Source organism: Sturnus vulgaris, chromosome 3, assembly GCF_052056855.1.
Source record: "Sturnus vulgaris isolate bStuVul1 chromosome 3, bStuVul1.hap1, whole genome shotgun sequence".
NCBI lineage: Eukaryota > Metazoa > Chordata > Aves > Passeriformes > Sturnidae > Sturnus > Sturnus vulgaris.
The window spans coordinates 63,319,456-63,345,185 of NC_142245.1; the positions used below are offsets into that span (position 1 = coordinate 63,319,456).

The 25,730-nt window shown below is 39.2% G+C and overlaps 1 protein-coding gene across 2 annotated transcripts; it reads right to left on the reverse strand.

Annotated features, from left to right (window-relative positions):
* Positions 1–728: 728 nt before the first annotated feature.
* Positions 729–23,940, reverse strand: TRMT11 (tRNA methyltransferase 11). 2 transcript variants are annotated; one of them, XM_014876707.2, is made up of 13 exons: positions 23,823–23,940; positions 22,239–22,304; positions 21,465–21,538; positions 20,171–20,252; positions 19,978–20,070; positions 18,822–18,956; positions 17,028–17,184; positions 13,090–13,170; positions 12,295–12,459; positions 10,868–10,940; positions 10,014–10,145; positions 6,716–6,836; positions 729–1,323 (listed from the first exon to the last, which is right to left on the reverse strand). In XM_014876707.2, exons 1-13 carry the CDS (start codon positions 23,895–23,897, stop codon positions 1,192–1,194), a joined length of 1,386 nt encoding a protein of 461 aa, XP_014732193.1. In that variant the 5' UTR covers positions 23,898–23,940; the 3' UTR covers positions 729–1,191. The 2 variants fall into 2 exon arrangements, with proteins under 2 accessions (XP_014732193.1, XP_088017980.1); XM_088161854.1 differs by lacking the exons at positions 18,822–18,956; positions 19,978–20,070; positions 20,171–20,252; ... (1 more) ...; positions 22,239–22,304; positions 23,823–23,940 and adding an exon at positions 17,304–17,351.
* Positions 23,941–25,730: the final 1,790 nt, after the last annotated feature.

Below are 25,730 nucleotides of genomic sequence, written 5' to 3' on the forward strand. Positions count from 1 at the left end.
CTGCTGCAGCTGAGGACCACAATACACAGAAGAGCAAATTCAGTTAATGAACTCAATCAGATATACACAATGACCTGTGCCTTCCTTGAAGAGGCACTTAAAAATTATGATCTACAAAGACATTAACATGACCACAGTCAGCGACCTGCAGCAAGCTGAGAAGCAGGGTTCCTCTGGCTGGAGCACAGATGCATTTACCAAGGCCCTGCTTGGTGAACACAGACCAAGAGGAATATGTGACCATATCTGACCACCAAAATGAGAAGAGCCATTAACATCCTGAATTAATGGGCTTAGTGGTTTTCAAATGAGGTATTTTCATGATGGACGTGGTGTGGATTCAGCAAAGTTTGCCCTTTAACAAATACAGCTTTGGTTTCAAAGATTTGATTAGGCTTAATACCATTAGGGAACCATTACTGATTTTATGCTGTTGTTGTTACTGGTTTAACTATCGATTTCTGAACCAAAAATTGCAGACAGTTGGCTTGACCAAGAGTCAAGGTTTAGGAATGCAAAAACAAATCCAAGGTACAGATGAGCTTCAGATGTGGACAGGCTTCACAGGGTTTAATAAGCTCTCCAGAGTTTGTCAGGTCACAGAGGCTTTTCTTTTTGCAGGGCGTGCATGAGCCCAGTTGTTTCTTTGCGTTTGTTGTTTGTTTTAAACACTTGTGACCTCTGCCAGAGCAAGTGGAATGCATATGAGCAATTACTGCATGCAACAATTAAAAAACCTCACGCCAACCTTGGTTTATTGTACACCATTTACAAAAAAAAACCAAAACAAACGAAAATTATCTTCTTAATCAGCAATCCTTGATCACCACCACGTGTTTTTACAACAGCCAGATGTTCACAGTTTAAGAAGCCAAATAATACTACTACTTTCTTGTAAACGTTAATGGTGAAAGAACAATAATAATGGTTTTAGTCAATCATCATTAGTACTTGAAAGTACAAATATAAATTAAATAAGACTCAAAAAACTTGTACAATAAAATCTGCCATAAACAAAGCTAATTAAAAAGAACTGCTCCCAACCTGGGTTGTGGGCTTCATCTTGCTTTAAAATTAAAAGCAGTATTTATTTTTCTGAAGCATCCAAATGAATATTCATATCCAGATGTTCTTACGAAGAAACATGGTCTTCATTTTTTTCCTCATTTTTCAATCTGTTTATATAATATTTTACTTCTGATTGTCCTTTTCTTCCTTGGCAATCCTCTTTGTCACACCACTGAAATACTTCTCACGGAAAGAATTGTGTCCCCTGTACGGCAAATACTGACCATCCAACATGTAAGAGTTCTCATCTTGATCCTGCATGGCATCAAAAGACAAACATTAGACTTGAGGGTAGCGTGTTCAGCATGTATTGTCACCACTCTGCCTCCAGACTTTTTCAAACCATGACGTGCAAGGGTAAGGTAGTTAGGTTTTTGCTTTACAGTTCAACGGCACACACTTAAGTCACTGAAAATATCTCTGCTGACATCACCAGAATCCCATGATCAAATTAGCCTAGGTAACATGTGCCACACAGGTTACTTTCCAGAAAAAATATTGTCAGGAGAATTCAGTCAGAGGTCTGTGGAAGGCAGGCACAAACAAAAGAGGAACACAAATGGCTAAAATGAGATCCCTACAGTTACTGAAGCACATTCAGAGAACTTTTTTTTTCTGTGCAGCATTCATGTATTTCTGAAAGTTAAAGTTGACATAGTAAATCCCTACACATAATACCCATTTGACACCAGCCAAGAACACAGTTTAGAAAATTGGCCCACAGTATATACAAAGGTTTAGTTCATCATGCACTGTGGCTTTATACAATTAAGATACTTGTCAGCTAACATTAGCAATGCTGTAAGATAAACATTACATCAAACTTTAATCTGAGTGTTAAAGAAAACTGATGGCAACTTCTAAAAACAGTTTTATGCTTCTGGGTGATGTCAGTTTATTATTATGCTCAAAAGCAGGAAGGAACAGTGACAAGCAGCCTCACACAGAACAACTGAACGATGCAAGGAGAAAAAAACAAGCACACAACAGAACCCAGCCTCTATTCCACCAAGTGTTTCTTCTGGTTTTTTTTCACCAATGCAGTAACAGAGACATTGGTTCATTACCTTAAAACTTTAGTTACTTGTTCATATTTGAAAATAAAGTTCCTGTGGAATGTTTTAGCATTAGTAGGAACATGGAAGTAGATTTTAGTCAATATTTTCATATTACAAAAGTATTACAATGCAAGGATGAACAGAATCCTCGTGGACAATCTCTCCCTTCAGCTCTTTTGTGGCCTTTCCAGGTTTTCACCTACCCAGATCAACACCTCTCCTAGCTTTGGGTATCTTAAGGAGCATTCTAAAGGAGTGAAAGGAAAGGTTTTTCAACAAAGCAGGACGCTTGTGTGCATGTAGAAGGGCCCTCTTCTGGACACAATGAGATACTACTTTGAAGTAGGTCTCACCTGCTACACCAGCAGACATCAGGAATGTGACACCAGCTTAAATTAACTTGCTAAATGTTCAGTGCCATGTAGATATCTATTATGTCAAGCATGTACACCAGTAGCAGCAGCTTTATTTAAATGCTGCACTGTTGGAAAATAGCAGAAGAAAGTGACTTCAGGAAACCCAATGCAGGCACAATATAATCTACTGTCTTTTGGTCACCTGTGAGAGACTGCCACCTCCATGACTATTCTCAGGCTGATAAACAGTAGGCACATGTTTGTGAAAAAAAAAACAAAAACTACAAAATTGTTATAGACAGACAAGAAACAAGAAGGATTTAAGATATACTCCTCTCACAGCCAGCCTATACACACTTCTCCAGTCACTCTTTGGAAAAGAACACTTTTTCTTCTCTTAAAATTCCAGGTCAGAAAACCTTCTTAGACATTGTCTTGGGGTGACTGTATGATGCCTATATCCCCAAATCGTCTGTTCTGTTGGTGTTGAATATTAAATAACATAACATAAACATGTATTTTTATATCATTGGGATGCTTTAACAAGAACTCTACGTAATTCTCTTATTTTGAGAAACGGATGGGATATTTGACCCTGAAGGATAATGATATACAGATCAAAGATATTTTAGGATAAAAATAAATCCCCACAACCTCTAAGAGGTCAAGCATGTGTACAACATTCATCTTGATTCCATTGGAAACAAAATGCTGATTTAGGGGGAAGAGATGAAGTAGGAAACCATCCTCTCCTCTCCTCTATCTCCAAGCTGGTTAGGGCAAAGAGAGGATGTGCTGCATAGAAGAAAAAACTTCAAGTAAAAGATAGGTGTAATAGGCACATCTGCATGGACCGGATGGAAACAGGCTTGGTGCACCACTCTGTAGCAGAATCTCATCTCAAAAATCCAGGCCTCATCAAGAGCTCTGCAAACACTGCTCGCTAAATGAGAGATCTGCAGTCAGGCTTGGATATCTTAGAAGATATTACAAAGGAAGTTCCTGGCCCACATCACAATTATTCCAGTTTAAGAGGTTCCATTCCCTAACTCTCACCTGTACAGGCGTGACTGTCTAATAAAGATGGCAATTGCTTAAAAAAACAAAAAACCAAGAAAATCCAAACACCAACAAGAATGGGAATTGGTCCTTAAAAAAGGGAAAAGAAAATAGGCAATCCTGAACTACCTGGAGATACCAGTCACTGTTGAGATTTACTAGTCAAAAGAATTGTATAGGCAGCGTGAGGACTGATCCAAGTAACTGAAATTCTTGGATGTCAGAGACTAAGGATTTCCAAACAAATTCTAACTTACAGTATTTTTTTTTGTATCAAAGAATTGAATGGGTACAATCTGAACACCAGGGATAGGCTTCATTTAACTCTACAGAGAAAATAACTTGTAAAAAAACCCCTTAATTTATTTATTCTAAACACTAACACTAAATAGCTTTTAGAGATCTCAAATAAATGAAGAGGTAGAAGGGGATGAATGATAACAAGAAAATGTTGCTTTTCTTTAAATCTTTGCAAATATTAAGTGATATTCTAAAAGATTTTTATTCATCTAGTATGCCCCAGTTCAGCTTCAAGGTAATTACCCACATTTAGCTTTAGTTTAAAAAAAAGCCTTCTAGCCTTATCACTGCTTCCTACCACTCTACAGCTGGTGCTGAACAGTAGCTATAGAAACCACTTGTACTAATGCTATACAGCTATAAACAAAAAGGGGCAGATACCAAATCAGGGACAGCAGCATCATATACCCAGGAACAGACACTGCTAAATTCAGTAGGAAAAATTCTACAGCAGTAACAACTCCGGAGTGACCATGTGACATGGAAATGCTTGACCCATTCAGCAGGGTGGGTTTGTGTGCCTGGTGCTTCATAGTCCCTTCCTGGACAATTATACACTCAAGAGTTTGTCCTTCAGTCAGGTCTTCTGTTACATCTTACTACATAATTTCTAGGCATCTCTTTTGGCATTCAAAAAGTGTGATGCCTCACAGGGAGAGAGAGACATAAGGCTCTAGGCTGAGGCTACAGTTGCCCTTGCCCCACCCACCCTGAGTTTTGGGGTGACAGTGCGCAGATGTGTTGTGGGGGAGGCAGGAGGGCAGTGTGCATTTTGGGGTGAATGCTGTGCTGGAAGGAACAGTGGCAAAAGTTGTCTGAAACAGTAATTAAAAAAACAAACAACTCCTCTGCTCATATTGTGCACGTGCTGGAAAAGCCTATTCATATCAACACTGAGTTCAGGAAGAAACCTTTTCCAGTTGGCACAATTTCACTGATTTCACTGTAAATTTAAGAACAGACTGGATGCTTTCAAGACAGTGAGTTATATACCATTTGTGAGGTTTTAAGTTCAACATATGATCTTCATGCTTATGATTTCTTATGATAGATCAATACCTCACCTAGACTCACTTTTTGCCTTCACTTTGGTCTCCTTTTTATTACAGACAATTCCAATCAAATTGCTCCACCATTTTCAGCAACTGACTGAATTAATCTCCAATTAAGAGTTTATTTAAAGTGTTACTAGTGAAATCAAAATTTGCTGTGAAATCTTCAATTCCTTACTGGTGGCAAACACTGGGGAAACCAAAGAACTGCATAATAACAGTAACATGATTTGTAACACTTCCCAGCCATTTGCAAGTGCTGCACTAAGTTGAATTAAAAGACAATTGAAGGCCTGTTACAAACCATTTTAGTAAAGAAGACAGGAAGTGTCTGGAAACATAAATGATTGGCATATTCATGAAAATTTACTCTTTCACTTAGGAAAAAGAAAAGCAGACAAAAGTATAACTACTGCATTTTATGGTCATATCTGGTGAGTCAGAAGTATCCAATTCAAAGGCTGCTCAGGACATGAGTACAGGAAAAAACATGTTCCAGGTACGGGATGCTGGGGTGGAGAAATCTTAGACACTACAACAAGGTCCTAAACCAAGCAGGCAGTAGCTAAGGATTCAACACACATTTTGTTCTCTAGACAAGTTTTGCATCATCAGAAGCCACACATGGGTTCTGGCATCTTTAAATTATCTAACAGACATCTGGAATACTGAATATAAGCACTTGCACAGTCTTATCTAAGCAGCAAGCCTGCCAACTAGTCTCAGGTGCTCAGAGCTAAGCACTTCCAGACATGAACCTGTCAAATCATGAACTGAAGAGCAAGTGATACACAAGAGGAGAGTAACAAATGACGCAAGTCTGTTTGCAGAAGGGGTGATATATTTTTAGGCTAGAATATGTTACCCTACAGCACTGGTAGCAATAAAACTGCTGTCAAAAACCTCCCTAAACACCCTGAGACGCACATGTCAAAAACTTTAATCATCTACCCTCCTGGTTTGCTACTGGTGAAGTTGGCAGCTCCGAGGTTGAACTCCACAGAGAGTGTTTATAAAAGTTCAGGTGTTGCTTGAGAACTGCAGTCAGCACAAGCATTACGAACGCAGCACTGAACCCCTGCTGTGTCATTAGTGCAAGCACCACACAGACACAGCAGTCTGACTGCATCTCCTGCCATTTGAAACAGCTCTTCCAGCTGACAAGGAATGTACTAAAAACACTGCTCACTGAGTGCATTTTCATTGAGAATTTGTCTCACGTGTTTAGTATCTCTTTTAACAGTATTAAGTGAGAGAAGTAGCAAGAATGGAAAGAAGACCTGAATGCAATATTCCCTGGTTCCAGTGCTCAGGAGAGACACTTAGTGTGTCACAAAACAAAAACAGAAAGAAGAGCTAGTGTGCTTTGTTGTACTTGTCACAACTTCAACACTACTCCAAAAGCTAAAATGTACCACTCTAAAGTAACAGAATTAAATAAGGTTTACCTGTACTGCAAGACTCACAAAGATATTCAGTATTTACTTGGGCATCGAGATACACTTTGAAATCAATGGAAACTTGGGCATTAATGCAAATCCTCTGTGGTTGGGATTCACAAGTAACCGTAAGTTCAAAGATCTTTTTCACACCATCAAGGGACTTTTTCAGGATGAAGAGTTTACCAAAAATTGAGAATAAAAAGAAAGAAACCAAAACCAGAACAGTCTCTTAAATCACTACTCAATTTTACAAAAGCTCCAACTCTGATCATAAAAACCCAAAGTATGCTAGAAACAAGGATCAAATGCTGAATAGCACGAACTTGTCACGAACGCAACAGCTACTATTTTACACGATATGATCAAGAATTCAAGCTTACCTTGAATTCTTTCACTTTTTCCATGGTTATGAGGCGCCTTGATGTGTGGCTGGACAGCATCTGCTCGCAGTTGCTAATAAGTTTCAGGCATGGATGGCGGGGAATGATCTCTTCTGTGTATCTGGAAGAAATAATCATTCTTAGTGCTGTAGGCTCATGAAGTGGAAGACCTGCATATGAAATAAAATTCTTACAGACTCTTCACAAAAAGGTTCACAGTTAAAAGTTGTTATGCACTTTAACCGGGTTAAATAAATTCAGATACTGGTGCTCCAAAGTTTTGACATCATATATTCCAATCATCTTCACATGCAGTGTGTAGAATGAATTAAAACCTCACAGTAAAGAGACACTTGCACCATTTTCTGCACGTATTTAAATGATGTTAATGTATGTACACATGGCCTGCCTGTATAATTTCAAGTAGAAAATATCTCAGCAAACCACGAATAATTTATCCAGTCAGAGTTGTGATTTTAAAAATATTTTCCACAGTCAACATATATGAAGTTGCAGGAATAAGAGACTCTGGCTCCCTAAAAGGAGATCACTGCACTTCAATTTCAAATCTTACTAAGCCAGCTCTTATTAGACAGTAACATTGCTGAACTTCAAAATTCAGTATTACAAATTTATCTCATTATAATTACTTTTTCTAATGGCAAAAAAAAAAAACATCCAATATCATTTAACATTAGATAGGATTTAATTAGAAGCCAATGTTGCTACTATCTATAGAAGAGTAACGGTGTTTTAAATGCCCCATCTCATAAGCATACTATTTTCTATATAGAAAGTGCTATATCTAAATTGCTTTCAATCCTTCTATTTCTCCAAATGTTGCAAGAGAAATCTAGATTTAAGAGCTTTGCATGGGACTACAGCAGCAAGAAGTATTAATCTAGCTAGTATGATAAATATGAGATATCCTTCCTATATACTGAAACAGATCAGTCATTTATTCCTAAATTTTGTAATAAGCGTGCATAGTAACAGTTACTAAAAGCTAACACAGAAAATGGGTTCTGCTATTGTTAGGTATGATTTTGTATAAAACACCTGCTCCTATGATTCTCCAATGTTTGGGGGTTAACAGAAGCCAGACATCCGAACACAGAACTGAACCACTTAACACCTATGACTTGAGTTTAAAAGGTACAAAGCAGGAGCTTTACATTTTTCCTGTAAAGAGGTGGATTTTCTGAATGAAAGTAAAGGTCTTGGTCTGGATCAAAATAGGATCAATCTAGGTGCTGGAGGAAAACTTGGCGTTTCTTAAGATAACAGAGAGCTGTTAAACAAGTAACTCAATACCAAATATAGATCTGCAATTAAGAAAAAAACCCAAACAGTACTGCCTCTTTGCTTTCCTCCAAAATTTCTAGGCCACCAAACTACCTTTCAGTCATTTCTTGTGCAGAAACAAGTATCTGCTTCTGCTAGGTGAAGTCAGAACACACTTTTGGCAAATGAGAATGAAATTAATTCTCAACTGCTTTTTCTATTACACAAGACTTTTGATGCATGCAGTACCACCAAACCGTATTTCTTTTACGTAGATAGGGACCCTTACATAACGTTGTAAAAGTTCCTCTTCATAATCATACAGAAGGCTGACTTTAATGGAATTAGAAGAATTTGGACTCAACAATCATTTCAATGTCTGATTGAAAGAGTAAACTCTGGAGTGAGATGCTATCTTGAAGAGGGAGAGATCACTATCACTTTGTTAAAAAGCCTTTTCTGTTAGCATTAATTAATGTATCTCTACATTCTTTCAGGCAAAACTCAGAAGCAAGTAAGAAATACAGAAGCAATGATTTTAACAGACATCCAATTCAATACACTTTTGGCTTTAATTTAAGGTATTATACAAAGATCTTAAAAAATGAAACTCAAGGCAGGTGCTGTCAAGGGATATTTGATAATGCAACACATTAGTAGAACTTACGTGTTTTAATGCCCCCATATACATCATTACAGCTGAAAATAAAGTGACTATTTTATGCTAATTCTAGCAACTTTAGTAGATGTACAAACTCACTTTTTAAAAGGCAACTCAACTAGACCTCCCCAAAACAGCAACTAAAGTTCATCCCAAATACACAGTTCCCAAGTTATCTGAAGTGAAACACTTTACACTGCTGTAGTGAGGAAGCATGCTTTCACCGAAGTTCAATGAGCAGGAAGAAAAACACTGCTATCTTGATGAACAAAATAAATTCAGTAATTCCAAAGAGATTTTATTGACATGAAAATTAGCTATATGAATGAATGGCATTCATTGCTTTGTCCGTGAATTGTCTTACGAGAAAAAAGACCTCCAATACCAATTTCATAATTTACTACAAAATTCAAACTACTAAGTGCACTCTCATGTTACAGAAGCATGTAATAGAAACAGCTCCTTTTGATTTCCAAATTTTCAAAAGAGCATGAGATGTACAGAACTATCACAAGCCATTTCCATGGTGAAACCAGGGACAATCACCACTTCATCTAACAGTACAGTGTGACTGTACATAGAAATATATGACACTGTAAAAACTACCTTCAGAGCACATCTGTATCTGGAAGACACCTTGAAACAGCTACTGTACACCAACTCCTCACTTTACAGTCAAAAATCTTTACAAAAACAAGACAAAAAAACCCCTCAAACCTAATTTAAGAGATGCTGAAATAAGGCATGCAAACAGCTGTTTTTCCTTGTACACTCAGTTCTGAGCCCAGGCTGCACTACTGAGCAGACAGGATCCTGCAGTCTCTACTGGCCTCTCTCGTCCCTAACAGAGCTGCTCTCGGGATTGCTCTCAGATGCTTCCTGCCTCTCACTGCCATCTCTTGGCCACCTGACTTTTATTTCTCAGAAGAAAGCTAAGTCAGTAGTGCCAAACTCCAAAGAACCAAGGACGATTTTTACACACCTCTATCAATTACTCTAGCAGAAACACATACAAACACAAGCCTTGCTTCTACTGCCTTAGAAATCTATCTGCACCTTGAAAGTCTAACTTTTTGAGCTTAAATCTCTGAACCACTTAAACCACTGCATATGCATTTACAATGACATACAAAGGCATTTTCTGCTTGGTAACAGTCAGGAAATACCTCAGTTCAAAAGCTCTGTTACAAAATGTGGTTTCCCTTATACAAAGTTTTAAAATACAAAGTCTGGGCATTACTCTTAAGTGCTGGTACTATGGAAGCTCCAGCTGTACTCTGTCCCAAAGGAAAGCACAGTGAGAATGCAGCATCTATTCTGACACACAACACAGCAGAAATCAACAGTACATACTCAGGCCTGTATATGGGCAGCCAGTACACCAATCTTCCTCCCATCACCAGATGCTCTGCCCCAAACTTCAAGAGGTCAAAAAAGATGTCACTTAGATGGTAATTGGATGAAATGAAGAAGTGATTTTCTGTGCTGAACAAAAAAAACATACAAGCGTAAGCAAACAAGATCATGGGTAAAACACAAATTTTTAATAACAGTAATTTAAAAAACCTAATACACTAAACCACAAAAGCACTTCCTGAGCTTTGCAAAGCTGCCTAAGACAACCCACAAGTACAGCTTCTACTATGAGGAATACAACTTCTCAAGCTCTCCCCAACTGTCTCTTTGACTTCTACATGTATTAAAGATGAGTCTACAGAACCACAGGTATGTTGGCAATAGTTATTTTGCACAGCATCTTTCTAAAGGAGTCAGAAAGCAAGGAAGGCCAGGCAGTGGAGAAACCATGTGATATCTCTGAAAAGAAAGGAGCAGTGGAAAATGTAAAAGAAAAAAGCTAAAGGTAAAACTACAGGTATTTCATTTTAGAGTGATTTCACAGCCTGCAGGGACCAGAGAGCTTTCTGAGAACAGGAAATACATGCTAATAGTGGCTCACACAGGTGAGAAAGAGGATTCAAAATCTGAACACATGCAAAGGATAAGGAAGGAGCACAAAACCAAGAAGGTTTCAGGAAGTGACATAGTGGTTTTGCAAACAGAACAAAAAGGGTTTTTCTTTTTTAATTATAATTGCTACCATTTTCTAACTTCTGACAGCCAACCAAGAAGTAATAAATATTCTAAAACTGCAACTGGGTTTCCATTAAGACATTTATATTCTACAACAGACAAGACAGTTTCCCTACCTTCTTTCAACCGACTTAACTGTTTCCTTTTGTGATCCCATTCTGCGAGGAGCTTCTCTGATACCATATGGTGCTAGACAAAGCAAAAGCAAAACGCAGAGATGAGAACCTCACCCTTTGTCCAAACAACATACAATTATACCATACATACACAACAGTGCACTAACTGTGGCTTATACAAGGTTAAAAAAAATATTGAAAGGTTTTACGAAGTAAAAGTCAGTAAGAAAAATTTCTTCAAGGTCTAGTCAGTTTCTTGCTCCAAAGAGTTATTTTAATACCGTTTCAAGGAAATCTCTTCAGCTGTATGAGCTTCCAGCAACTTACATGTTTGCTACATGACACAGGATAATGCTGTGTTGTTTGTTAAAATATATTCCTTAGATTTCCAACACGTGATAAATAATCTCATCCTTTTTTTTGTTCACCAGACACATATATGACCCCTATAGCACTTAATTATACTTAATTTCATTTTGAAATAGGTTATCAGAATTTCTTGTCAGCACCTCACACAAATGCTAATTCTCACACATAAGAAGAACCAGAGAAAGGTTTTTCTCATACTTTTTTTACACATTTTTAATCGCATAACGTACTTCATGTTCAAAAACTCTGAGTTTGCAAGACTTGTTTCAGCATCCTGGAAGCACCATGCACAAGTTTTATAACTGGTTTCATGCTCAGTTCTAAGTCCGTATTAATATTCTACTCTGTCTTGCTGCTGAACAGACCAAATAAGAATTAGCAAGCAACTCACAAAGAAAAGTCAGACTTCCTATTCTTAATTAATATGAATATGCCATTGTAAAAGCCAGCACTTGAGATCAGAAATTATTGTATCAAGATATTTCATTTATCCCTTTGGTTTCTTTTCCCTCTCATACAAGATAAATGGTGTTTAGTAAATAGGTTTCTAAAGAAGCAGAGGATCCTTTCAAACTGCTCCTGCTTCCAGTAGCTAAGTGTATTGGAAACACATTAGAATTTCTCTTTGGAAGCACTACATTAAGCACTTAACAAAAGTCTCCAGAAGCCCATCAGAGGTGCATGGCAGACTCCAATGTGCTGCCAACAGCAATACAGAGCATTCTGATAAGAAGTCTCTATGCATCAATCATGTTATGCTTTTACTGAAGGAAGAGTTCTTCAAAGGATGATTTTCAGCCATATTGATTTCTGCTGGTGAACATCACATTCTCACAGAAAGTGTCATTGCCAGCTTTGTTGCACATTAATAACTATGCTTAAAATAAATGCAGAGACATCAAATGCAGATCCAATTTCCATAGTGCTGCTCCCAACAAACATCTTTGGAAACATGGAAGCTGCAGACCCGAGCACTCATCCAGACATTTAATCAATGTACACAGGCAATAATGTTTTAGTCACTGTTACTGAGCAACAAAAGGCAGTAATAAACTTACGGTCTGTAATGATTGCATCAAACAACATCCCTTTTCTCCATATTGGTCTTGAAGAATCAGCAACGAGTGCATCGAGGTAGTATTTCTCTAAACCATACTGTCGGAGATTAGCTCTGATATTTTCATCTGGCCCTCTCCATTTCTGGTTTTTTCTGCTTGCCTTCCCTGGGACGGGAAGGGGAATGGGAAGAGGAAAAAAAAGCATAATCAGCAAGAAACTATTATATTATTATATAAGATTTCATAATTCTACCATTTAAATTAAAGGAAAATAATCAAATGTCACCAAAAAACTTGTCAAAAGTACTTACAAACAAAGTAGTAAGAAAAAACTAAAATACATGAGAAAAGTTCTGCTGCACCATCTGCACAGGGTGTCAAAGAATACATTTACAAAAACACTGTTTTGTAAGATGCTCTTTCCATCCATCAGCCATAACCCTGTCCACTAGGTCAAATATAATTTGCCTATTTGCAGAGAAGTTAAGAATGAGATTAGGGTTCCTGGATTAGGTCTTGAGGAGCTTCCCACATCATAGGTTAAAAGACCACACAGCTGTGGTAATTATTATTTGGAACTTCGTTTTGATCTTCATTCTTCTTTTTCAAAAATATTTCCTGCTTAAAAATACATGTAAATTGCAGATATGTAAATTGGTTATAAAACTAAGCATAAGCAAATAAATCCTGCAAAGACTAATGCTGCTTTAAAATCCACTAAGTATCATCTGCTACCATCAGTATTCTTAAACTCCAGAGGGTAAGCTTTCAGTGGCTTCAAAATATGCAACATACCTAATCCATGGATTGTGTTGTAATCTATATCAGTACCACACACATATGCCCCAAAATGTGCTGAGGAGATTAGAAGGCCACCTACACAGGGGAGAAAAGAGGAAATTAATAAACTTCTGTCATAAATGTCACCTGTGCTAGGATTTTTTCCTCAGGGACTTCAGGAGCCTACACCAGCACCACACTATATCCAAGGCAAAGAAAAAAGAAACAAAACAATCACTAAAAAAAGGAGAACTATCAACCAGTTAGAATCACTATGTAATTATAATCAGACATAATAACACTAAGTCTTTTGTCTGCTCTACATGATTTTCCTTATCTTGCTATGCCCTGTGTCACTCCTCATCTCTGGAGATCGTTCAGGAGTTTTGTTTATGGGTTTCTGTATTTTAAGCAGTAAGATCCTTTAACCATTACATGAACTAAAACTTTTGATTCTACTTTGCAAGGAGCTGAATTTCAAACTGTTGTCAAACTGGAAAAATCATCACCAAACAAACGGCAGTTCTACTGTGCCTGTCTCCAAAGCCAGTTTTTTTAATGGTGTCTAAAAAAAAAAACCCAAAAACCCAAACTTCTATAAGGTGGCCATTCCCATGTTGTAAGAAACAATGTGAGCCTTACAAATGTAAATATCTCCAATGTAAACATAAATATCAAATAAGTTTTTGTAATCATTTTTCAAGTGTGAAAACTCCATATAAATGCATTTGTCTGTGAGCAGGCTGCCTACTTTGTCAGTAGTTTTACCAATGTACTTGTTCTGTAATAAAACCAATTTTTTTAACTACTGCTATTGTGACCTACCTTCCTAATTAAAAAAGAAAAGAACACCCTACCAAAAAAAGTGTGATTTTCCCTTGAAACTGACAACAGCTGAACAGCCCATGGAAAAGAACAAATTACATTAACTCTTTAACGGCTTCCAAATGAAACAATGGACAGACTGCAGGAGATGAACAGATACCTGTGAGATCAAGTTATTAATAAAGAGGTCTGTGGCTACCAGAATGGTTTAGAACAGAACAGCAACTGAGAACAAGGCTGAGAACCCCACTGATGTCAACAGTTCTGCTAAACAAAGGGGATGACTGCTGTAGGATGAAGGGCTGACAATGCACAAGCTGTCTGGGGTGGTGACAGCAGTTCTCCCATTCACCAGGAGCATGGAAAGAAGCATCTCAGGTGGCTGCACAGTCCTGAGCTACCCACTGAGCACCAGCAAATCCCTACTGTGCCCTGTGTGCGCCAGAAAACTTCTGAACCATATGGTAACAAACTCTACCAAAACCAAAGGTGAGCAAGTACAAAAAACTTTTAAAATTCCTCTGCTTTTTCTTGTGAAATTGATCAGGGAAAAACAAGGTTACTCACCCCAAAGGAATCACCCATTTCCCTTCTTGGCTGCAATCCCTCAGAACAGATGGGCAGTACCTCCAGAGGGTCAAGACAAATTTAGCTAGCCCTGACCCCAAGTATGGCATACCACCCAGTCCTACAAAAAAAGTAAGAAGAGAGTCCTTTGCCCATCTAAGAATATTTTTAATCACAGGCAAAAAAAAAGCTTGGAAATCATGAATTTACAGCTTTTAATAAATCTCAGCTTGTATTAGTTCAATTGTGTTCATGCAGAAGGTGCATGAATACTTACATACTCTTACATGGCCAGCCAGCCCCTTGATCAGTATATAAAACAGACACGTACAAAGGGTTAATCAGGGAGTCAATCTGTCCCTGGTGACTTGTTGCAGAATGATGATGGGACAGAGCCTCATGCCTTTCCATCACACACTATTCCTCTACCTCTTCAGCACAGATGAGGTCTGGTCCTCCAGGATGTCAAAGAAACACATCCTGTCATTTCCAACTATGCAGTACCACAGGTACCTTCCAAAAGAACAATCAACAAGATTACTGAGATAAATTGAACAGATTGTCTAGAAGGAAGCCCAAAACACTCAGGTAAAAGATTTGATTTATTCTCCTAGAAGCTTCTAGGCTTTCTTCTGCCCAACACTGAGGAAAGAATACCTAAACATGGATGGAAGTTAAAAACACAGTCTTGGCCATTCCAATTCTGCTCAACAATAAAAAGGGGGAATCAAGTCTTCTAAAAGCCAGCCGGGTCAAAGAGCACTTTATATTCCAAGGAAAAATGTCAATTGTCCATTCTTACACTAATGTGAAAGATTTGTGATTTGGCTTATGCAGCAAAAAACAGTTTGTTTGCAACAAGCAAGAACTATTTTGCAAGGCCATTCTGGTTTAGTACTATTCACTTTTTCAGTGTAAAAAAATCAGGCAGAAACACAGTCAGGTAACAAAGCTGCACCAATAAAGAAATCTGAATAGCAGTTCTTCAAAATGCTCCTCAGATCCTGAATATGTATCTTTCCAAACCCATCAGCTCAAAATCAATTCATCAGTCTCAAATCCAAACAACTTCCCAGAAACTGCAATGACAGGGCACTGTTGTACTGACAAGCTTGAAAATCTTCTGAAGGTCCCCAAGAGACAACTGAAATTCCTGGGGTTTACTCAATAGAAGTAAGTGCAAAAGCCACTGCTATTTAGTCATAAATACACTCTACTGACAAATGGCATGTCACCCAGTATCTTCCCTTTAATTTCCAGAATTTATATTAGAAATATCTAGTGAAAAAAATAAATTAAAATTGAAATTCAAACTACTAGGCAACTTGGGGAGAATTTTGTGTCACCTACTGAACTCAAACACAACATTTATCTTGAATTTCTATTGCTTCATCATTTTTATGTGATTTTTCTTCTTCTATATTTACCCTTTGTATTTTTCTTCAATTTTCACTCCCAAGAGAAAGAATGCTCTCAGAGAGTTTATTTTGTGATTTAAGTCAGCAAGTTTTATAATAAGACAAAGAGTCATAGACACCAAAATGAAAACAACTGCTAAGAGGTTAAGTAGAGGAATTTCCCAAACCTTTCAAAGGACAAGCACAAGAAAGAGGAGAAGATTTTGTAAAATACCATGATGCATGAAAAAAATTACATCCTATATGAACAAAATTTAATACAAAAACAGAGTTCACGAAACCCTTCTGTTTCTGAAAATATTATATCCATGCTCTTTTTCTATGGCACAGTAGGACTCTGATGATCCCTGTGGGTTCTTTCCAACTCAGGATTCTCTGCAATTCTATTCTAGGATTCTAGGTCAGAAACACAGCCTTTGCTACTTTTTTGAAGAAACTACTATAGGTAGCTTAATATACTCTGCCATAATTATACAGCACAAGCTGACACAACAGATCAGCTATTTCACGTACAGCTGAGTTTCCCTGAGGCAAAAAGGACTTCTATGCCATGCTCGGCAATATGTGGAGTAAAAGCTCCCCCTCCTGCCTAAGATAAGAAAAGTTCAGCTGAGGAGGAAGGGTACCTTGTGTGAGCAATATTATCCTGCAGACAGCTGTAATGTCCTAACAAAATGCTCCTGACAGAATGCTGCTATGATCCCACTATTGCTATGTTGTGTTGTATGACCAGAAGTGCCCCCAGCATTCCCCTGAAGAGCCAGCTCTAAAATGCTGCTCTTTGTAACGTCCTGAAAATGACTGCAGGAAGTGCTTAGCCAAATTCCAATGCTTGGTCACTTTGATCTTAAGCAGTCCATGACACACACAGATTGGTGTTTAGGCCATGTGGCATGAAACACAACAGTGAAGACAGACTTTTTAAAAGTGCAATATAAACTGTTTACATCTTTAGAAGTTCGTTTGCTTCCCCCAAAATCCTATTAATGGTTAACAAACCATTAATTTTATAAACCATTTTGGCTTTGGTATCATCTCAAATATCAGTTGAGCACCAGAAGTCATGACACCAGGTAAAAGAGTGGTGCAAGTACTAACACAATATTCCAGTTTTTCCCATCAGCTGAAAAAAAAAATATATACCTGTTCCAACAAATGGATCATATACAATGTCATTGGGTTTTACTCTCCCATGGTTTGCCATGATGAAAGAGAGGCAGGCATCCATGCTTGTATTTCCAATAAAGTGTCTCTTCTTTACACTGTAGGATTCGATGAGTTCTCTTTGGCCATCTGCAATCTGTTGAAACATTTAGAATCCCTGTCAGGTCCTGGATACAAGATATAAACAGACACGCTAACAAACTTGCTTAAGTGACACCATCCAAAACCAGGTAACTTCACTTCGTAACACATCACCTTGCTTTCTGACGTCTGAAAATATGACAGACTTCTTTCCAAGCAACAGATATCTTGGTTCAACACCTAGGTAAATTCTTCAAGACAGAGGTTAAAAATACACAAACATTTTAGAGAGAAAATTCTTTCGAAGAAATTATAATTAGACTAACTTTACTATTATTCTAAGCATCAGAAAAATAATTCCTGGCAATTCAGAGTTAAAAGGATTTAAAAAATACGAGGATTAGAAATGCACGTTAACACACGTGTGCACACACACGGAAGCTTAAGGTCATAGAGAATTCCTTTCTTCACCGGCATTTCTGCCCCATTCAAAATCTAAATTTAGGATAGTGTTGACAGATGAGAATTTAAGGAAAAAGCAAACAAAGATCAAATGCTACAATGTTTACACCAGACTTCCAAAGTATGTTGGAGAAGACCAAAGCAATCCAGAGTAGAACACATTCAAACACTATGCAACATTATCCCCCCACCTCTGCTCAGCACCAGTCTTACTGGGTTAACAAAATATACCTGCCAATTTTTTCAGATTGTTTTACTCATTTTTAAACACCTCAGGAATTCAGAACAGCTGGGACAACAGCTGCAATGTTTTGCTGCATTGCCACAACCCAGGGTGCTCACACATTAATCACAGGCATGGAGAACATTCACAGGCCCAAACAGATCACTTGAATCTCTAACTTCCCTCTACTATGACTTTAGCTACACAACCTTTGCAGTGGTTCTCCCTCCTTCCACCTGCCCTTGGCCCAGGACATTGCAAGCACATATTTCCATCAGTGGCTAGTGTCATTCTGGGCTCAAAGATATCCTTTGAGGAGCCACTTTTTCCTCATAGAAACATCTAAGACTAGATCAAATTATCTCAGGATATCCTAATAATGCAGCAGGTATAGAGTGCATATGGCCAGCAGGCAAGAACATTTGTAGTGAAGACCACAGATGACAGGCTCCAGACAGTTTTTGTACTTGGTTCCTTCTGCACTGTTGGGGTTCCCTTGTGAGCTGGATTCACTGATGTCCAAAGCCTCAGGGATCAGTCTGCACCTCTCCATGGAGGTGCCTGCCAGGATCACTCAAAGCACTTACAGAACACTCCAGTGAGGCTGATGCCACTCAGCAGGGCCACAAGCCACCTACAGTTCAGTACATCTTTCTGTGTGCTTGAAACAGGTGCTTTCAGCTGCAGCTAGGTCCAAAACACTGTAACACACCACCCCAGCTGTGCAGTCTCACTGCCCTGCTGAGTTCTCTCAGTGAATGGCAAGACAAAGGTGTGTTTCCAGATACAACTTCATTTTTTCCACCACTAAATTTCTCAGTACAGCCACTTCTGCCTAGTCACAGTAAGGACCCCCAAGACTTGTTTCAGAGTATTATGCAATGACAAATTCAGACAATGGTATTTCCTGCCTCTACTAAAAATCAAAACACTTTTTACATTTAAACTGAAGTACACTCTCCTGAAAATACAAGCTTGTAAGAACTGAAGCAAACATGCTCACGCACCCATCTACCAAAATACAGATGAATGGGCTCTTCTGGAACGTCGTTTGGGTTTGTTCCATAATCTTCCAAAATCCAAAAGATGTGTTCTGGATTCTTTAAATTCACTTTTCCTTTGAATGGCAGAAATTCAAGAGCCTATACAATAAAGAAAAACAGGGTCAAAAATAAAGAGGGTCAAATTTTTTTTAATAGGTACCTTCCCCCCCCAAGGAAAAAAAAAAAAAAACCAGCTAAAAAACCACAATTTCACTTTTGAGAAATGGTATATTAGTATTAAAAAGTTCATTCAATTTTTACTGGATTTTTGAAATGCCTTTTTTCTTAACAAAAATAGCTCAGATTATTAAGGATTAGAAATTGGGAACCGTAACACTTTTTATTAACTGAACAGAACTCAACTTCAGAGGAAATTAACTGTGCATATTAGTTACGCAATTTTCAAGTTATAGAAACAACACTGATAGAGAACTATGGGATGTGAAATTTCAGTGATACACAGCTACAGCAGCTCACATACTTAACATTATTTAATGTACACAAAAACTGAACAGAGGAAATAGCTACTACTAATACAGATAATTTCAGTGTCTGTAAACGAAGTAAACTGAATAAATAGGTGCCAAAATAGAATGTGGAAGAGCAGAAATAAACAGAAATTTTGGAAAAATTTCCTAAAGGAAACTGGTAAGTCAGGAGGAGAGCACAAGTACAGACAAAAACATGATGACAGAACAAGAGATCAGCACACAGTCCACAGCTTGCAGCTGAAGTCACTTGCTCCACATTCTGCAACAATAAAAGCCTAATAAGGAAATCAAGTAAGATTTTCCAAAAATCTAGCACCTAACTCTTGCCATTTAAATCTTACAGTTTCCAGCAATAAGCTTCAGATTCCCCAGCACACTGGGCTGAAATCAGGAGTGATATTTGTTTGGTTTTGTATATGCCTTAAACAGTAAGTTTATAGTGGGGGAAAAAAAAAGTTATGAATCTTGAGAGAATGTTAGTTCAGACACAAAAATCTCATTTAGACCTGGTAAGACATAAGCCATAAAATTCCTTAAGATTTTGAAGAAACTTAAATACACTGATAGCATGGAATAAGAACAACATTAATAGATTAAACTAAACAAAGATTTCTTAAATATCTACTCACATCAATTTTTTTTATTTTCTGTGCTTGGGTCAGTGTTTTATTAAATGTATGTATATGTACTTTGTAAGTGGAGTCTGACTGTAGATATGGAAGCTGAAAAAAAAAACAACACAAAGACACTTTAATTAGTACAGATGCAGCGTTATTCAGTGGGCTTAAGGAACCATATTATCCAAATTCTTTGTATGTATACCATCTTATCTGTTGGATAGTTCTTCAAAGATGCATAGAGCTCTCCTGCAGATCTTCCATGGCCCCACAGCTCAAATATAGACCTGAAATTACAAAGTTTTTGAGAGTGCAGTCACACAGAACAGGGAAAATGCCCTACAGATACCTATTCCTTTCAACCTATTTGGCCAAAGTATTTAGGTTTACTTCATGGAGTATAAAAGTGTGTATGTAATTCTCAACAAATGTTTTAATTTTTGTTTGGAACAAGCATTTTTAATCCTAGGCTGATATTTCACTGATGCTTTTCTTTGTTTGTTAACATGCACCAAAAGCTTCAGAGCTTTCCATATTGATTAGCAGTGCAATGGAAGTACTCCAGTGATCTTATTCTACAACTAACATCTCCCCACAGCCAGCAGCAGGACAGAAAAACAAGCCACGGGCTAGTTATGCCTTGTACATAAAATTAGCATACATTAGCTGAGAGTGCACGGTGTGCAGAACATCTGCAAGCTGTTTTGGCACATTTTACTCCTCTAGTTGCCTGCAGCTGCTTTTTGAATTGCAGCACTCCATTCTTTAAGCAAGAGTGGAGAGCCCAAGTTATTGTAGGCAAAACTGAATCCCTGAGACATCAAGAACCGAACAGGGACTGTGCAGCACTCTGCAGAGGGGCTCAAGCTCTGAAGAACACAGCACAGACACCACAAATTTAGTATGGTCAGAGAGACGAAACACACCTATGCTGCTTCTCATCCTGAACCAAGGCCTCTCTCATGTCCTTCACTGGAGAGCATATTATTCAGACACCTCTAAAAAGGACCAGCTGGAACAATCACTCTCCAGCATATTCCTGTGCTGTTGAATTTCCTAGAAGGGACCTCTGCTGCAGCAGTCGGGGCTGAAGGCTCAGATGCCAGCACTGAGGGAGGGTGACACAACCTTTCCCTTCCAAACATGATTGCCACTTTTCACGTATCACTGGTTTTATCTTTCAATTCCATAGGTATTTTAGAAAAGGCCACTAAATCAACATTATACAAAGCACATAAAACATGAGTGACACTACAAGTACTGTCTCTGGAGTGAAGAACATCATTTTGAGACCCTGAATTGATCATACAGAGTAGAGGACAGACAAGCTGCTACATAATTAGTCCTAGAGGAGTCCTACAGGCTCCAGTAACACTTTCTCAATTCTAGAGGGAATCAGACACTCTTTATTTTATGATTCCATACAAAATTGATATTTACCATGATCGAACAAAATTCCACTGCTTATGTTATTATTAACAAGATTTTGAATCTCTTACTTTGCACATACTGTCCGCTTCATCAGTCCCCTTGCCATTTCTTCTGAAGGAATATTGAGAATCCAAAAGGGAGACTGCAATCAAGAAAAGGTAAGTGACACAAATACCTAGCTGGAGGATGTCACATGAACTACACAACTACACAATTCTGTTATAGAAAAACAGACCATGCATACTGAAGATTAAAAAATGAAAAATACATCTGTTACCTTTAATCATACAGAGAGCATGGGGATAAAATAATTAATTTGGAACAAAACTGTTTACTCAGCTTGAATGTCTGAGAAATTCTGTTACGTATTTAATTTTTCCAACATAATTGACGTGGTTAAATATTGTTAGCTTGATTATTCATCCACTAAGGACCTTGTTACACATAAGCAGTAACCAAACCCCAATAACATTCTCTGACCAAGCACTGAGACTAGAATCATATGGCTTCCTAACTACATTCCTACTTTGTCTCACTGATTTAGAGGCAAACACCAATTCCAAACTGCGGCTGAGTGTTTTCAGAGTTTAGCCATCCCAAAAAGCAAGGAGAGCCTCCCAGCAGATGGCACTGCTTCTTTTCATGTTGGTAAATGAAGACAACCTGAGGTGCATTTTAGGCATCTTTTTTCAGTCCCGAGTCTTTACTGAAATTGAGAAGATTCACGATTTTCCAAAGAAAATCTAATATTTATTCAGCTGCCTACAATTAACAAAAATACTGTAAAGAACATACTTGCATACCATATACACACTCAAGTAAAATATCTGGTCCTTACTTACATTTACACGAATTTCCTGCTCACCACAGAATTGTCCACCACAAAGGGAGAGCAATGATGTTATTTCCTAAAATGAAAATATAAAGGCCAGGCTTTAGAATCATTAACTAATGGGAAAGGAAAGGAAAGGAAAGGAAAGGAAAGGAAAGGAAAGGAAAGGAAAGGAAAGGAAAGGAAAGGAAAGGAAAGGAAAGGAAAGGAAAGGAAAGGAAAGGAAAGGAAAGGCACAAATTCTAATGCAGATGGTGGATAGGGCAGAAGTTCCCAAGCAAATTCAGATTGTATGTACTGTTCACAAACTGAAAATTTAGACTTCAGTGCTATAAAAACAGTTTTCTCAAAATTCATTGGCAAATGTCAGGAAATTTGGAGTAATCAAACCTCACTACTTTGCTTATTTTCCTTCATCAGAATCTTTACTGCTCAATCCTACACTCTCACAACAATAATCCTCTTACATTATCCACTCTCTTCTTAAAATATTTTTCTGACTAGTTCACATAAAAGTGATGCTTCACTAGTAACACTGACCCAGGGCCAGCATCACCAGATCACCTGGCTAAAAAAATCTATCCTTCCTTGTTCCATTAAGTTTTTGACATATCATGTCCCTAATATAGCTCACCACAAAAGCAAACAAGCTGAGCAGTCACCAAAATAAAAGAGAAATGGCTCTGCTTTCTCCAGCAGCTATATCAACCAAATGTCAGCAAAACCTCGTGACAAAAAGAAAAACCTGTGTTACCTATGCATCATTTTCTTTTTACGTCGTCCCATGACCTTGCCTAAAGAAAAATCAAGTTGATCATAAACAGAACTCAGGTTCCAGTCCCACAAAACAAATAGGAAAAAGCAAGGCACAGAAAAAAAACTTAATGAAAACAAGGAAAAGAAACTATTAAAGACACATTTAACATTTTGTAACACGTAACTGTGCAAGGGACGAGGGAACACCGCGCTGTGAAAGCGCCCGTGGCACTGAGTGCCACACCGAGCCTTTCCCGGAGCACTGCAGGGCCGGCGACTCCAGCAGCTCCGGGCGGCCCATGGAGAGAGGGCGGCCCTGGCGTGGGCCCAGGGCAGCACCGCCACTCCTGCACCCAGGGCACGCTGGCGGGAGCTGACGCATAACTCAAACAAACTTTAAAAGTCACCAAAGCCAAAAACTTGAAAGCATTTTTGTAACCCCAGCTTCCGCTTCTCACGTGGAGCCCCGGGCACTCTGCTGGCAACCTCTCCTAGCGCCAGAGGCTCTGGAAAAGCGAGCGGAAGGAAAGCTCTACCTTAAAGCCACCACGCAGAGGCTCTCCAATGAGCCTGGGGCAGGAGGGGGAAGAGGAAGCCCCAGGCCTGGGGTGCTCCCCACAGGACGCAGGGACGAGAGAAGGGGCGCTGGGCGCTCGGAGCCCCCGGCTTTCCCGGAGAGAGGGGAGCCCCGCCGGGGTCCGGCTCCCCCGGCATACCCGGGGCCGCGCCGTCCGGGAGCGCCCCGGAGGAGACGGGAGGGGAGGGCACCGCCTCACCCATCCCCGGTTCCAGCCCCAGCCCTCGCTCCGATCCCAGCCCCATCCCGCGCAGCGCTCACCGGCAGGCGGAACTCGAGGTGCTCCTGTGCCAGCAGCAGCAAATAGCGCCGTAGCGCCGGGGCCGCCAGCGCCATGTCCGGCCATCCCCCGCCTCCCGCATGCGCCGCCGGCAGGGAAGGGCGGGAGCGGCGGGAGGAGCCCGGGAAGGGGCGTGTGGAGGAGAGACCCCTGCGGCCACTGCAGCGGGGCGCGGCGCGACGTTGCGAGAGCTCATTAGGAGTTATCGCTCATTTCATCTCCTTCCCGTCCTCCCTGCCCTTGTGTTTTGGGTGTGCTTTATCACGCAGGCCACGTGTCAGTGCAGTAGTGCCTGCTTATGGTTTATAAATAACTCCGCGTACACTGGGGACACGCTCGCTCAGGGGTGTTTCACTGCCACGGGCGTGCTGCGGCCTCTCCCGGCCACATTTAAGGACCTGGAGCGTTAAATAACATTAAGAATTAACAAATGCTAAAGGAATCGCGTTCCTTTTTCCGTGGGAAGGAGGTCAGCGCCGGCGGCGTGGGTGTCGCAGCAGGTAGAGAAACATTCCCAGGAAAGGGGCAGGTGTGCCGGACCGGCAGAGGGGCAAAAAGGGGTTTGTCCTGCAGATTGTGTTTTATTTTAATATCTAGTCTTGATAATTGTAATGCCGTACTCAGTGGTCTCCCTGTTGTGTTGATCTGAAAGGTTTGTCCTATCCAGATTTTGGTAAGTTGTTTATTAGGACCAGACCAGCTCAGCACTGAACTCACGTTCTGGGTTTTATGTGCTGATTTTGGGCAGTTTTGGTATTTTTTCCTAGATGGCTAAGGTTTTGCTCATGACCTGTGAGCCCTGCACAAGGCACCTCCTTTATGTATCTCCATAATCTCATCCTGCAGCTTCTCTAGTTATCCGTCCTGCAGTAATCAAAACTGAGGTTACTGTGAAGCTTTAGCCCTGATGATTTACAAGAAAGCAATCTAAAGCGACCTGGTACCTAAACGTGAGCTTTCCTAGAAGAGAAAGAAAAGAGGTAAATGTAGGTCCAGCTCGTTCACCTCAGTAGTTGAGTGCAGAGACCCAGCAATAAACACATTGCTGAAGTGCTGATAAACCCTGAGAGCTTGAGGTTGCTTACAAAATCTTGGAATTGGTGAGAGAGCTTTAGTGGAAGAAGTCTGCTTTTATTTTTCCAATCTGTCTCACTTTAAATTTTTTAGCTGTATTGCTTCCGTTTTAGAAACTTCTTAAAAGGGGTTGTTAGTATTATTTTTAAGCTTAATCTCTTTGAAACTGGCTTTTGCTTGCTTTATCTGCACTGCTTTACCTTCGGGGCTTGCTATCTGTCCTCACAATGTGAATACCTGTTTTTCACTGATACTGTTTCCTACAAAAGACTTTAACAAAAGCCCTGTTTTTTTTCTTGCTTTTGACTTTGACCATGCAAAATCTCTGTCAGTGTATACATGTTGCTCTACTTAGTTTGAAAGTGAATGTACATTACTAAATAAGATTTATGGAGTATTTGATTCTGACATTAAAATAAAATGCTTTTCAGATGCTGTGTTCGGAAACAGAACATACATTCCTGTAATGCCACTGAGAAGAGTCTAGCAGTTTGTTAGTGTGGATGTGGGGAGTCATCTTAAAAACATTACATAACTCTTCCAAGGAGGGAAAGGAAGAAAAATTTACACTTTTTACCCTTCAGGGGAAGTTTTTATTCACAAAGTGTAATTACTCAACTTGAAACTTATCCAGGGAACTGGATTAACCACCTTCCTCTCACAAAAATATAGAAGAATGGTAATATACAACAGCCACGAGTTTAAATTTAAAAGTGAGAGACCATTAAGGAAAAGCTATTATTTCATATATGCTGCTGTTTATTATTCCCAATTCCCTTCTCTGGTGATCGTGTTGCCACTCTGTGCTCACTTCA

Coding starts and splice junctions, on each gene's coding strand:
- TRMT11 (XM_014876707.2), bottom strand. CDS start 23,897: ATGGCGCTGGCGGCCCCGGCGCTACGGCGCTATTTGCTGCTGCTGGCA. Junction 20,253..21,464: donor AAGCGGACAGTATGTGCAAA/GTAAGAGATTCA, acceptor TTGTAATTTCAG/GTCTATATTTGAGCTGTGGG. Junction 13,171..17,027: donor TGATCCATTTGTTGGAACAG/GTATATATTTTT, acceptor TCCCCTGTGTAG/GTGGCCTTCTAATCTCCTCA.